Source organism: Fonsecaea pedrosoi, assembly GCF_000835455.1.
Source record: "Fonsecaea pedrosoi CBS 271.37 unplaced genomic scaffold supercont1.6, whole genome shotgun sequence".
In the NCBI taxonomy this organism is placed as follows: domain Eukaryota; kingdom Fungi; phylum Ascomycota; class Eurotiomycetes; order Chaetothyriales; family Herpotrichiellaceae; genus Fonsecaea; species Fonsecaea pedrosoi.
This window is the reverse complement of record NW_013550610.1, coordinates 1,416,401-1,427,256: the sequence shown is the minus strand read 5'-3', so window position 1 is coordinate 1,427,256 and position 10,856 is coordinate 1,416,401. Positions and strand designations below refer to the sequence as shown.

Sequence of the window (10,856 nt, the reverse complement as noted above, 5' to 3'; positions counted from 1 at the left end):
GTCTGCATCAGAGGTGTGCGTAGCAGGATGTCTCTTGAGAGAGCGGTTGAGCGCGGGAACTTGATGGGGTCCTGAACGAAGAAGACGGGTTGGTTGTTGAACACCCAGACACTTACCATCTGGGGCAGGATGATGGGGGTTTTCTTTGAGACTGTTGAATCCCTCTCAGAAGCCGACCAAGACCATCGGATATCAACAAAGCAATCGCGTGGCTAGAGTAGCGGTACCGCTTCTCTAGAAAACGGACAGACTCCCGCCGTCATAGGATTACCTCCTCAAGACCGACGTTTCGGACTGGAAGCGGCTGGAGCGGCTGCAGCAGCTGGAGCAGCTGTTTGAGGGCTATGCGCGCGAGCTTGGTAGGGGTGTGAACTTGGATTCGCCTCAAGCGTTTCTTCAAATTCGACATGGGGAGTTTATCGTCCCGAAGGAATTTCGTGGCTGCATCGCAAGGGTTTTGTGTGACATTGAAGCCAGCTTGAGTGGAGGCTTGCCGTCCTTGATGAATGAACGAACGACTGAATGGGCGACTGAATGAACGACGAACTGAACGACTGACTGACTGACTCGCTGCCTTCCCGGGAGGCTGTTTCTGCCACTGACTGAATGGATTCGATGCTCCAACCTCACCAGGTTGCCTGGGAATAATGCTGAGGCTGCAGGCGGCGGTGTAGAGGTTGGACTTTGTCGTCGACTAGCCGAGGAAGACCTTGAGGATGGTGGGCTCTTGAAGAAGGTGGCTTGGGCGACGGCGACCATGCACAGCGCCCACGTACGAGACGAAGAAGACGTGGGTCGACGGTCGCTTGGAGATGCGACGGAACGCAGGCTAGCTCCAGCTGACATCGGTCTTTCTCGCCGCGCCTCGGCCGAATCGGTTGATGGCGATGTACCGCTCTCGCTCTGACAGCGCCGTGGACGTCTCGGGGAATGTCAAGAGGAGGAGGAAGATGATGGGCGCCATAGCGATGGGTAAGATCCCTTCGATGATGAAGACCTATTGCTAGGAGTCCAGTCCATTACGACCGTTTAGGTGCCCGATCCCTGCGGCGATGAAGGCTGACACTGTAGAGGCGAGAGCGTTGGCACTGTAAAAGACGTCAATACGAAACGCTCTCTCGGGCGGCTTGCACTACATTGAAAAGTACATGATACAGGCCGGGACGACACCAGACTCGGGAATATTGAGGAAGAAACGTGCTGCCAGGACATATCGACTCGCTCCATTGGTAGGGTTGATGATGATTCGTGTCGGCCTCATTCCTCACTATCAACCGCCGGAAGGGAGAGCAGACCAGGAAGTATGATAGAGGAGGAGACGAGGAGGAGGAGAGCAGAACCGGCAGTATGATAGAGGAGAGTATCGCGGCGCAACCTGGAACAGGAGGAATCTCCCCTTGTCCTCCTATTCTCAATCACATCCTCGACCTGCAATCACCACCTGGTTGTCGGACATGACTGCTCGACAGTCGAAAGTGTACCACCCTCTTCAGATGCCAACCCCGCCCATTTCACCCTCACTATGAAGCGAATGTCCGTCCACTCCTTCAAGTTATGCGTGTCACAACCCTTTTTCAAAGACAGGCAGTAGGACTTTTGATGATCTCGCCCCGGCATCATCCAGACGCATGCGTTCGCGGGCAGGGCTTATCGATTCCGTCAATGAGGAGGTAGATCTGGATGCCGAAGGAGTACCGAAGGAGGGGCGGCTTGAGTGGGTTGCGGTGGATGCGATGGGAATCGTTCCGGAGGCCAGCAGGAGAACTTTCGTCTTGTGGCTTTGGAAAGCAGCGGCGTCTTCACCAAACCCGGCAATCTTGGAGACGTAGCCTGAGATGGGCCGAGGGCGATCGCATATCATCACAGGCGGTGACAAGGAGGACGAGGAGAGGGTAATGGTGTACCTAGGTAGGTAGTGAGTACAGACAGATATGGTGGGACAACGCAGGTATGGAACGACGCGGGCTTGAAACGACACTGCCAGGGAACGACAGGGGCATGAAGCGACAGGCTAGACACGATACCTTTCTTCCTTGGACCATGCATGGACCAACATGTCGCACATTGTGGTCCACTGGACCCTTTAAGATCTCATGAGTTGTATGCCAAACCCGTCCAACGGACGAGAGCCGCAGCGGCGGCGCAGGTGTCGTCAACCACCGACGAGGCTGGCATGGTGTTGACCAGGCTGGCGTGGAATGAGGCTGGCAAGGAATGAGGCTGCGATCCTACGCGGATAACGACGGCACGATACGGCGCAGGCAGCAGAATTGATTGTCGTCGAGGCAGACTGACCAAGGACCCTGGATTATCACGTGGTAGAGGGCGAGGGAAGCAGCGCGAAGAGGAGAAAATTCGGACGAAGCCATTGGAAGTTTAAGCGAAGATTATGTCATCAGAAAGTCGAAACGAACAAAGGTCGAGGAGACGAAGGATATTAGCAAATCCAAGAGCGGTGGACAATAACAGAGACACAGCGTCGATGGAATAGTGCGGGAGCAGTAGGAAAGAGGAGGGAAGACATGAAAATATAATAGAATGGTGTTGCAAAGGGGAAGAGACAAGACAAGCAAGACAGGAGGTTGGAAGTCAGAAGCCCGGGACGTCGGTGTCGAGCGGTTGATATTTCAAGCAGCTGGGACAGGTTTCGAGACCGAATCTGGCTGGTCTTCATTTCTTTTGACTATGAATCTCGTCGGGCTTGTTGTCTTTCCCATCAGACGACTGGAAGTGGGTTGCGGGTGGCACAAGGGACGCGAAGGAAGCGTCCAGGTGTGAAATTTCAAAGCGAGCGTTGAACTGTTCTCAGCGGCAGCGGCAGCGGCGACGTCAGAAGCCTCCAGCTCCGCATGACGCCGCTTGTCTTGCCGCAAATGCTTTGGCGTCGTTGAGTTGTTCTTTTAGCGTCATGTCGATAGCCGCGTTATGACGCCGCGGCGCCGCCTCTGTCCATCTGGCTCTTCCGGCTCATTCAGAAATGAAACTGCTCTCCTTGCTAGCCAGATTGCCTGCGATGACGATGATGATGATGGTAAATGACTGGCCAAAGCAATTTCGAGAAGCTCCGGCGGCCGGGAGTTGAGAGTGAAAGCTCGATTTCGGTCCGGAGACTCATACTCGACCACGCGTGGCAATGAATGTATGGCTCGGCCGCAGGACCGCCCCGTCCAACTGCCGCTCGATCTCCAGATCGTCGATATCAAAACTGACGAGATCTTCAGACGGGACTCGAATATCGCCCTTTGCCTGTAATGAGTTCGCGGGAGCGCCACGACTTTTGGGGCCTTTTGCGGCTGTATTCTGCGTTTGCTACCGCCCGTTCCTTCTGGAGGTACTTGACGTTCTCATTGGAGAGAAGATAGGAGAATGGAGAGAGATTCGAATCCGGTCGCGAGCAAGAATCCAACAGTAGTCTTTTTGCCGAGGGCGTATCGGTGCGATGGCCAGTGAGTAGTTCCGCATACAGCGTCAATAGGAGTAGTAGAAAGAATAGGACGCCATACAATAAGTACGGCGTCATATCGTCCACTCTGTAAGCTTGATAGATTGCTCGTTACTGTATCCCCACGTAAATATTCTCTGATAACGCGGGAGCGGTGCCCTCTGGCGGTTCACATCCTTGCTGGTCCAGGCTATTAGGACCACCCTGAGCACTCGATTAGCCCTTGGGATGCGCCCCATCGACGTCTCGCGAGTGAATAGTGTCTCACCGAGCAAACAGCGGCTTCGAGATGAAGAGGAGTCGCTTAGTTGGGAACCAGAAGGTGTAGTATGAGGCCATCTCAGGGCCGTCCATTCCGGCGCCGTGACTGGCTATCGACCAGTTCATTGCTGGCTGCAAGACTGCCCAGATACGGTCCACCGAGGATCTTGAATCATCTATTCCAAGCTCAAAATCATATAGAAAATAGGGAGGAAGGCAAGTCAGGGTGGACAAAAAAGGCCGACGAGCTTGCTTAGGTGCCCAGACTTTCCTCAGCGTTATTAGCCACGCCGGGGGATAGCAACGACAGCACCCGCAAGGACACTATCTCCGGTCTCCAGGGAACCCAGAATGTCGCTCTTTCGTATCCAAGCAATCTCGCAGACTCATCCGGCCTGGTGTAAGATGCGCCTCCAATAAGGCGCAGGCTCGGACTCGATCGCGCAGGTAGAGCAAAGGGTCTGGGTCTGATCACTTTTGTAAATAAGATGGTGGACTCACAGAGGACACTCCAGTGCCACCGGGGTCTGCTGAGCTAGTTATAACACAACAGGAAACCCTGGGAGACGTAATCAGCGCCTCGGGCCCACGTTCAATAAAGCTTTGAACGCTTCGAACGCCTCGCCCTGGACGCGATCGCCTGTTCCTCGTACTGGAAGGTCTTGATAGGACGCCATAGTCTGATCCGTTTCCCTACCTCGTCGTCTTGTTGGATAGTAAAGACGATTGAGCGCGAGATCTTCTGCGAGGGCTGCGGCGCGAATCTGACCCTATATTCGGTAGACTTGTTCCTAAAGAGGCGAGAGAGATTTCGTACGCGGCGCTCAAGGAGAGCGATATACCGCGATTCCTCCACCCCAGAGAACTCGCAATGGCTGTTTCCGTCTCAGATCCTGAACGAGAACGATAGCTTCGAACTATCGAATGATCTAATGCTAGAATAACTCGATAATCGGACGTTAGTAGCTAGGTTTCGAAGCGCAGCCTCGGAGTGGCGGAACTGTTTCTAGACGGCGAGTTATTCTGATCTATCTAGACTCAGATCCTTGACCCTCAATGGCGGAACTGTTGCTGGACGGCTCAGCGAGAACGGGCTCTCGACAAATCTTCAACGTCTAATGTCGGCATAAAAGCTATCGAAAGGAGAATGCTGATGAGTCGGATAGGCCGAAAAGTAGGTGTGTGAGAGACGTTCATGGAGGTGGCTGATGGAAACGGCCGGAAAGCGTTTGATCGTAAGAATCGGAACAATCTCGCATATTGCCACGAGCTCGATTTGCGCGATGGCCAGACGGCGGCTAGACGGCTGGACGCCTCCAATTGCGATGCCGCCGACAAAATTGACGATAAGCGCAAGTAGTCCAGCCTAGAAGTGGCGGCGAGAGGCCCCGCGGAAGGGGGTCGAGGCAGATCTAGTGCCTAGAGAGGGGAGACTAGCGTAGGCTCGCTAGGCTGCTGGTGCCAATCTGATCGATCTCGTTCACGGAACCAGCGTGGCATACAACCGGCAAGGCCCCACGGGCTTGAAGAGTTCGAATGCTCTGGGCCACGAAGCCGATATGGCCAAAAAGGTGGCCAACCAGAGCAAGCAAATGCCTGGCGCCGCGGAACTCGAGGTATGTGGCCTGTTGAACTGCATCGATCGTGCCAGACCGTCGTCTGACTTGGGGTTAGTGTCTCTCACATCGAGGTTAAACGGAAGAGAAACAGAAGAAGAACATTAGGTCCAGGTCGAACGGGCCTCTGAGAGCAGTTCCCTGGTTAGGCTGGAGGATCGAATCATTCTGTCGATGGCAGAAACAGCCTGCCGGGAAGGCAGAAGAAGAGTTCAGATCGAACGGGCTTCTCAGTTACCCGGCTCTCCTCGCACCGCCGCCGCCGCTGCTGCTTCTGCTGGTGTGCTAGCTGCTGCTGCTGCCGCTGCTGCTCCTACTACTGCAGTGCCAGCTGCGACATGTCGTCCTCCTTCTGCCCTCTCCGGCTCAGCAGCTGCTTGGTGGTGGCAGGGATAAAGATGAAAGGCGCGCAACACGACCCTTTTTCGCAACCAGCCCTGCCAGGTCTAGCTAGGACCTTTGCATTCTTGGGATCTCGGTCCCCCAGCGTTATCGAATCTCGCCGCATCTCGCCGCATGCTTGAGATGGCGAACGAACGGAGTAAGAAGACGGGTAGCCAAAGAGGTCCAAGACTGCGCAGCTGACATGACTCTTCCAATCGTGACCTTTCAGCTGTCGTGCTGACCGACCACAGCCAGGTAGATCGGCAAAAGTCAAGTTCTCCCCGAGGCTGAATGTAGGAACGGACCGGTGGCATTGACCCAGTGGCTGGCGCAGAACGTAACACCAGGAGGGACTGTCGATGCGGTGACGGTGACGGTGAAGAAATGGGACGAGGCTTGCCGAGTCGAGTGAGGAGGTTAGCAAAAGATCATCGACTCTCCTCAGCCTTCCAGCTCATCTGTCTTCCACGAAGAATCCCTCGACCCGCCCCCTGCAGGCTGAAGGTCGCGGCACTCCCATCGCTCTCACTCTCGACAGGCACGTAGAGTCTGAAACACCAGGCTCGGAAACCAGACCCTTGCGACAAACCCCAGAGAGACAGTAGATCTATCTAGACCAGGCTGAAAGCAGCTCTCGGGTATGTCATCGTATGTAATGCGGACCGCGTAGGGCGTAGATCTCAACTCGGCTGAAAGCTCTCGGGCACGTAATCGTATACACTGCGATCGACATGTGCACGACGCTGCCGTCGTACAATCTTCGGTCTTGCTCTGGAACCTGCCCAGGCACCTACGACCTTGTGTTTATACCTGTAGGCATCGAGCTAGGCGTCGGCCAAGGAGGAAGGGCGGGAGGGCTGTCGTCGCCCTGGAAGATTGAGAGACGCCAGACGTCGTACAGGGGCTTCGAGGTTTGACCGGGCGAGATGGATCCAGCTGGACTTCCCTTTGGGCATAGCGTCTTGCAGAAGACGTATGCAGGAGCATGACCGTGATCTTTGTAAAGAAACAGACGTGATCGTGGGATTGGTCTCCTCAGATGACGTGCTGTCAGGGTGAATACGAGTCCAGCGGCCAAGTCGGAGCGCTGGTCGCTCTGGACGCCAACGCCTGCATCGTTGGACAAGATGCTGAAAAGGCGACGGCGGTGGCAGCTGAGATGCCGCCCGTGCGACCTGGAAGCACCGTGCTGGGTCTGAGCTTGTTGCATCAATCTTTCCCGTTGCCAGGGTCGAACACTCTTCGTTGACATGGGGACACTCTTCGTTGACATGGGGACACTCTTCGTTGACATGGGAACACTCTTCATTGACATGGGGGGGTGGCTCGCTGCTATTGATCCCTCAACGCCGGCGCCTGTTCCACCATCTTGACACATTCTGCTGACCAAGAATGTAAGAGTCTGCTTGCTGACCACCGAGGATGATGATTGACACTTCGTTAGACGCTTCACCCATATCATCACTGCCATCCTCGTCTTCATCAACGTCAATACCTCATTCGGGTCTTCAAACCCCGGTTGATGTCGCAAATGCAACAAATCCGCTGCGGCTCGTGAGACGGGAACCGATGACGGGTTCAAGGGCGTCGGGAACGAGAGGAGGACCGACTCCATCCACGATGTATTCGTTGGCCTTCGTCATCAAGAACACCGGACCAAGATCTCGCTAAAGCCCCATGCACTGTTGGGCACGCACGGCTCGGCAGAGGAAATGAATGGCCAAGCAAGAACGCAAGAGGAGGAGGAGAGACCGGGGAGTCAGAGAGACCTCGAGAAAGCCTTTACTGGGCCCCAGTTTGCCACAGGACAGGACGTACACAATAGGACGAACCTGGGGGTTTCATTTCGGAGACAAATTGACGATTCGATGAAAAGGCAGAGGCGTGAGCGCCCGAAATAGGCCCTGATCTCCAGATCTGAGTTCGACCGTGAGGCGTCCGTGGCCTGCCGGACAAGAGGAAGGCTGTAGGACTTGGCTGCGGATTGGCCATTTCGACTTCTTTCCCCCCCCGGGCGGAGGGAGTCTCATACCTTGAACTTGTTACCATACCCAGGGGGCCTGTCTGGTCGTCTGGTTGTCCAGCAACAAACGTCAAATATGCCGTCCAGCGGCCGAGGCTGTCGCGTACGTGGACTGTGCTGGCGTCTGAGCCGCTACCCTCAAGCAACAGCGCAGAAGGAGGCCGAGAGAGCCGTCGGAAGATCTACCTAGTCGCTGACTAGCTGTTTAATATCTGGATCTCGTTTGACTGTGGCCGATCCAGGGTCGAGCTTCGGGGTGCCTCGTGTCCGCTGCCGTCACGGTGGTGATGGCCGAGGGGCCGCCAAGTGTCGAGCCGGCGAACCAGGTAGGGTGCGGAGAGATAGATGGCTGACGATATGATCAGATAACGCCCCGGGGTTTCGTCACCTACGTACGTCCGTACGTCGTCTTTCTTGTCTGTGTCGCCAGATCGCGGGGGACTGAATTGGCGGGCAGGTAGTATGGCAGATATCGACGTGTAATGTAGTAATAGTAATGCCGCACGGGGTTCTTTCTGTCCTCTTCCAGCATCCATAAACGTCTTTGCGGGAGACATCTTTCTCGTGTCGTCCCCAGCTGGCACTCGGGACTAGTAAGGACACTTGCTGTACCGGTGTATTCGGTGGCCTCGGGGGGGGGGGGATGATGTAGATGGTAAGCATCGAGGAGAAGGAAGTACGGCAGCCGTGGTGTGGTACGGCATGTACCATCTTTGGCGGAGAATCTCACGAATGAACGACTGAGCGACTGAACGACTGAGCGACTGAACGACTGAGTGACTGACTTCCTGGTGGCTGTATACGGTAAGCCGCAGGGGGGGGAGTAGTCCAGCCGTAATATTGTCCGTACCATTTTCAGGCGGAGTATCTCATGAGCCTCAACGCCGAGATGCCAGGGGGACCACGTGGAGTGGTCGATGCAGACATTGTGATCTCGCCCCTTTTGAGGCAGATTGTTGCATCATCTCCTATCTTTTCCAATGAATATCCTCGTCACTCATGCGGCCTTTGGGCGTAGGTGACCTCGCAGATCTTGAAGACAAAGGTCAAGCCCGAACTGACGCCGGCGCGGGTGCCGACGCTGGACGCTGGACGAGGTGCGCGGCCGCATCGTGCTCGAGGAGCCGCTGCGCCACGAATGGAACGGCCGCGCGCGGCGAAAGCGTCCATTTGCGCATTGGGAAGAAGTTCTTTCTGTACCAAGGGAACGTTGTCTCCAGGGATGCTGGGAGAGACAGCTTGAACCTCTGAGACTGACTGACTGACTGACTGACTCGCTATCCTTCCCGACGGCTATATACGGTAAGCCACAGGGAGAAGGGAAGTATTGCCGTAGTGTGGTACGTGCTGTTTTAGGCGGAAATCGAATGAATCAATCGAATGAATGAATGACTCGGTCGGTTTCCCGGCCGGCTGTTTCTGCCATGGACTGTTCGATCCTTTGCCGTAGGACGTACTGTTGTGGGCGGAGAATCTCATGAATAAATGAACGAACGAACGAGTGACAGACCGACTGACTGACCGAGTAAGTCGCCGCCCTTCCCAGCGACTGTATGCGATAGCCTCAGGGGGAAGTCCTACAGCCGTTGTGTGCGTCTAGAGGACTGCAGCAATATCGAACTGGGACAGACGGATGTAGATGGATTCTCATGATCCCAGTCACCGCCTGCAAGGGCGGAAGGCAAGGCGTGCGTACCTGAGTGGCAATGCGTTGTGCTTTGTCCTTGAGAAGTCTTCAGAGAGTCTGTGTCGAAACGCGTAGAGCCCTGCTCTGCAAATGCAATCAGAGACGATTCGTAGGGTTCGTAGGCTCAATGACCAAGATTCGAACCCGTTGGATTCCACGGATCAAATATCATATGGATATGAGATCTGCAGAAATCGCACCCGAATGATAGAGGACCATCCAAAGCACTCTGATAGTAGGGGACAGGAGTTATCGTAAATGGCTGTGCTCGCCGCATAGCTTGCTGCGGAGAGAGAGAGAGGACGAGGCAGCAGAAATGGCGGCGTCAAGGACGCTCTGTGCTGGGGAAGTCTCCCCTTCTTTACTAAGGACAGAGGAGGCTGCTTCGAGCCATTTGTGAGAATTGAGAAGAGGCGGCGGTGGCGGCGGTAGCAACGACATACTGCGACGATGCGGTCTCCAAAGCAGCTTGGTAGAACGGAGCAGGAGTGCCATCAACGGCAGCGCTGGCAGCATACGCATCTAGGGTTTCATGTAAGATTCAAGCTCCACGCGACCCCTCCGCCCAGCAGGAACTTGATAGGTTTCTCTGAAGACTCACCGTAGACAAGAATCATACCTCTCCGAGAAAGAACGGGCGACGTGAAGAAAGAAAGATTCGTAACAGGCACTGTAACACGCATTGGTGCTGCGTGTCAGATGCATGCCCCCCTGGAAAGGCTCTCAAGGTGGCGCCCATGACACTTCTGGTTATTCGTCGCTAGCCCAGACTCGGCTTAAGGGCCGCAATCTGCGCAGACACATGGCAGGCCGGAAGAGAAGCTCTGACGGTTCGTTCATCACGCCGCAAATGCTGGGAGTCGAAGGGGAGTGAACCAGGCTCGGCATAACTCCAGCTCGAACTTGGGGGTGTTTGTGGGTGCTGCTGGTGCTTCTGTAACAGGCATTGTAACAGACATTTTATCAGCCATCGTAACAGTCGTTGTAACTGCCAACTTACTTACCAAGTCCCTTTTGTGTAGATATGAACAGGAATATTCTCAAGAATACGTCCGCCAGTCTCTGAGAGCCCGGGTCGGTAGGGACCTACGGAGAAAATGTGCGGTCGTTGGTCGACCTCTTTGACGAACTCGTCCTGTCGGATTGTCGGCGGGTCAAGTTCGCGTTTGAGTGGAAGAAAGAGGCTTTGGAGGGTAGAAAAGCCGAGGGGCAGACAGGGGACGGGTTACTCGGTAGACATGGCTGACTCTTGGGTGGCTGACCCTTGGGTGGCTGGCTTGGAGGAGGGCCCTTTCGGTTCTGGGGGAGGTACCTAGCCAAGAGACTTCAGCTAAACAAGGGTGACCCCGTGGATTATCGAGAGATCTTTTGGCTAAGCGCCATTAGCAAAGTGGTGAGGAAGAGAAAGAGAATAGTGATTGACTTCATGGGGGGGATAACTGG

The 10,856-nt window shown here is 55.0% G+C and overlaps 1 protein-coding gene across 1 annotated transcript; it reads left to right on the top strand.

Moving 5' to 3' along the window:
• Positions 1-5,262: 5,262 nt before the first annotated feature.
• On the top strand, positions 5,263-5,715 carry Z517_09376 (uncharacterized protein; the record flags this gene model as incomplete). The annotated part of the gene is made up of 2 exons (XM_013425286.1): positions 5,263-5,319; positions 5,428-5,715. 2 exons carry the CDS (start codon positions 5,263-5,265, stop codon positions 5,713-5,715), a joined length of 345 nt encoding a protein of 114 aa, XP_013280740.1.
• Between the last annotated feature and the right edge of the window lie 5,141 nt (positions 5,716-10,856).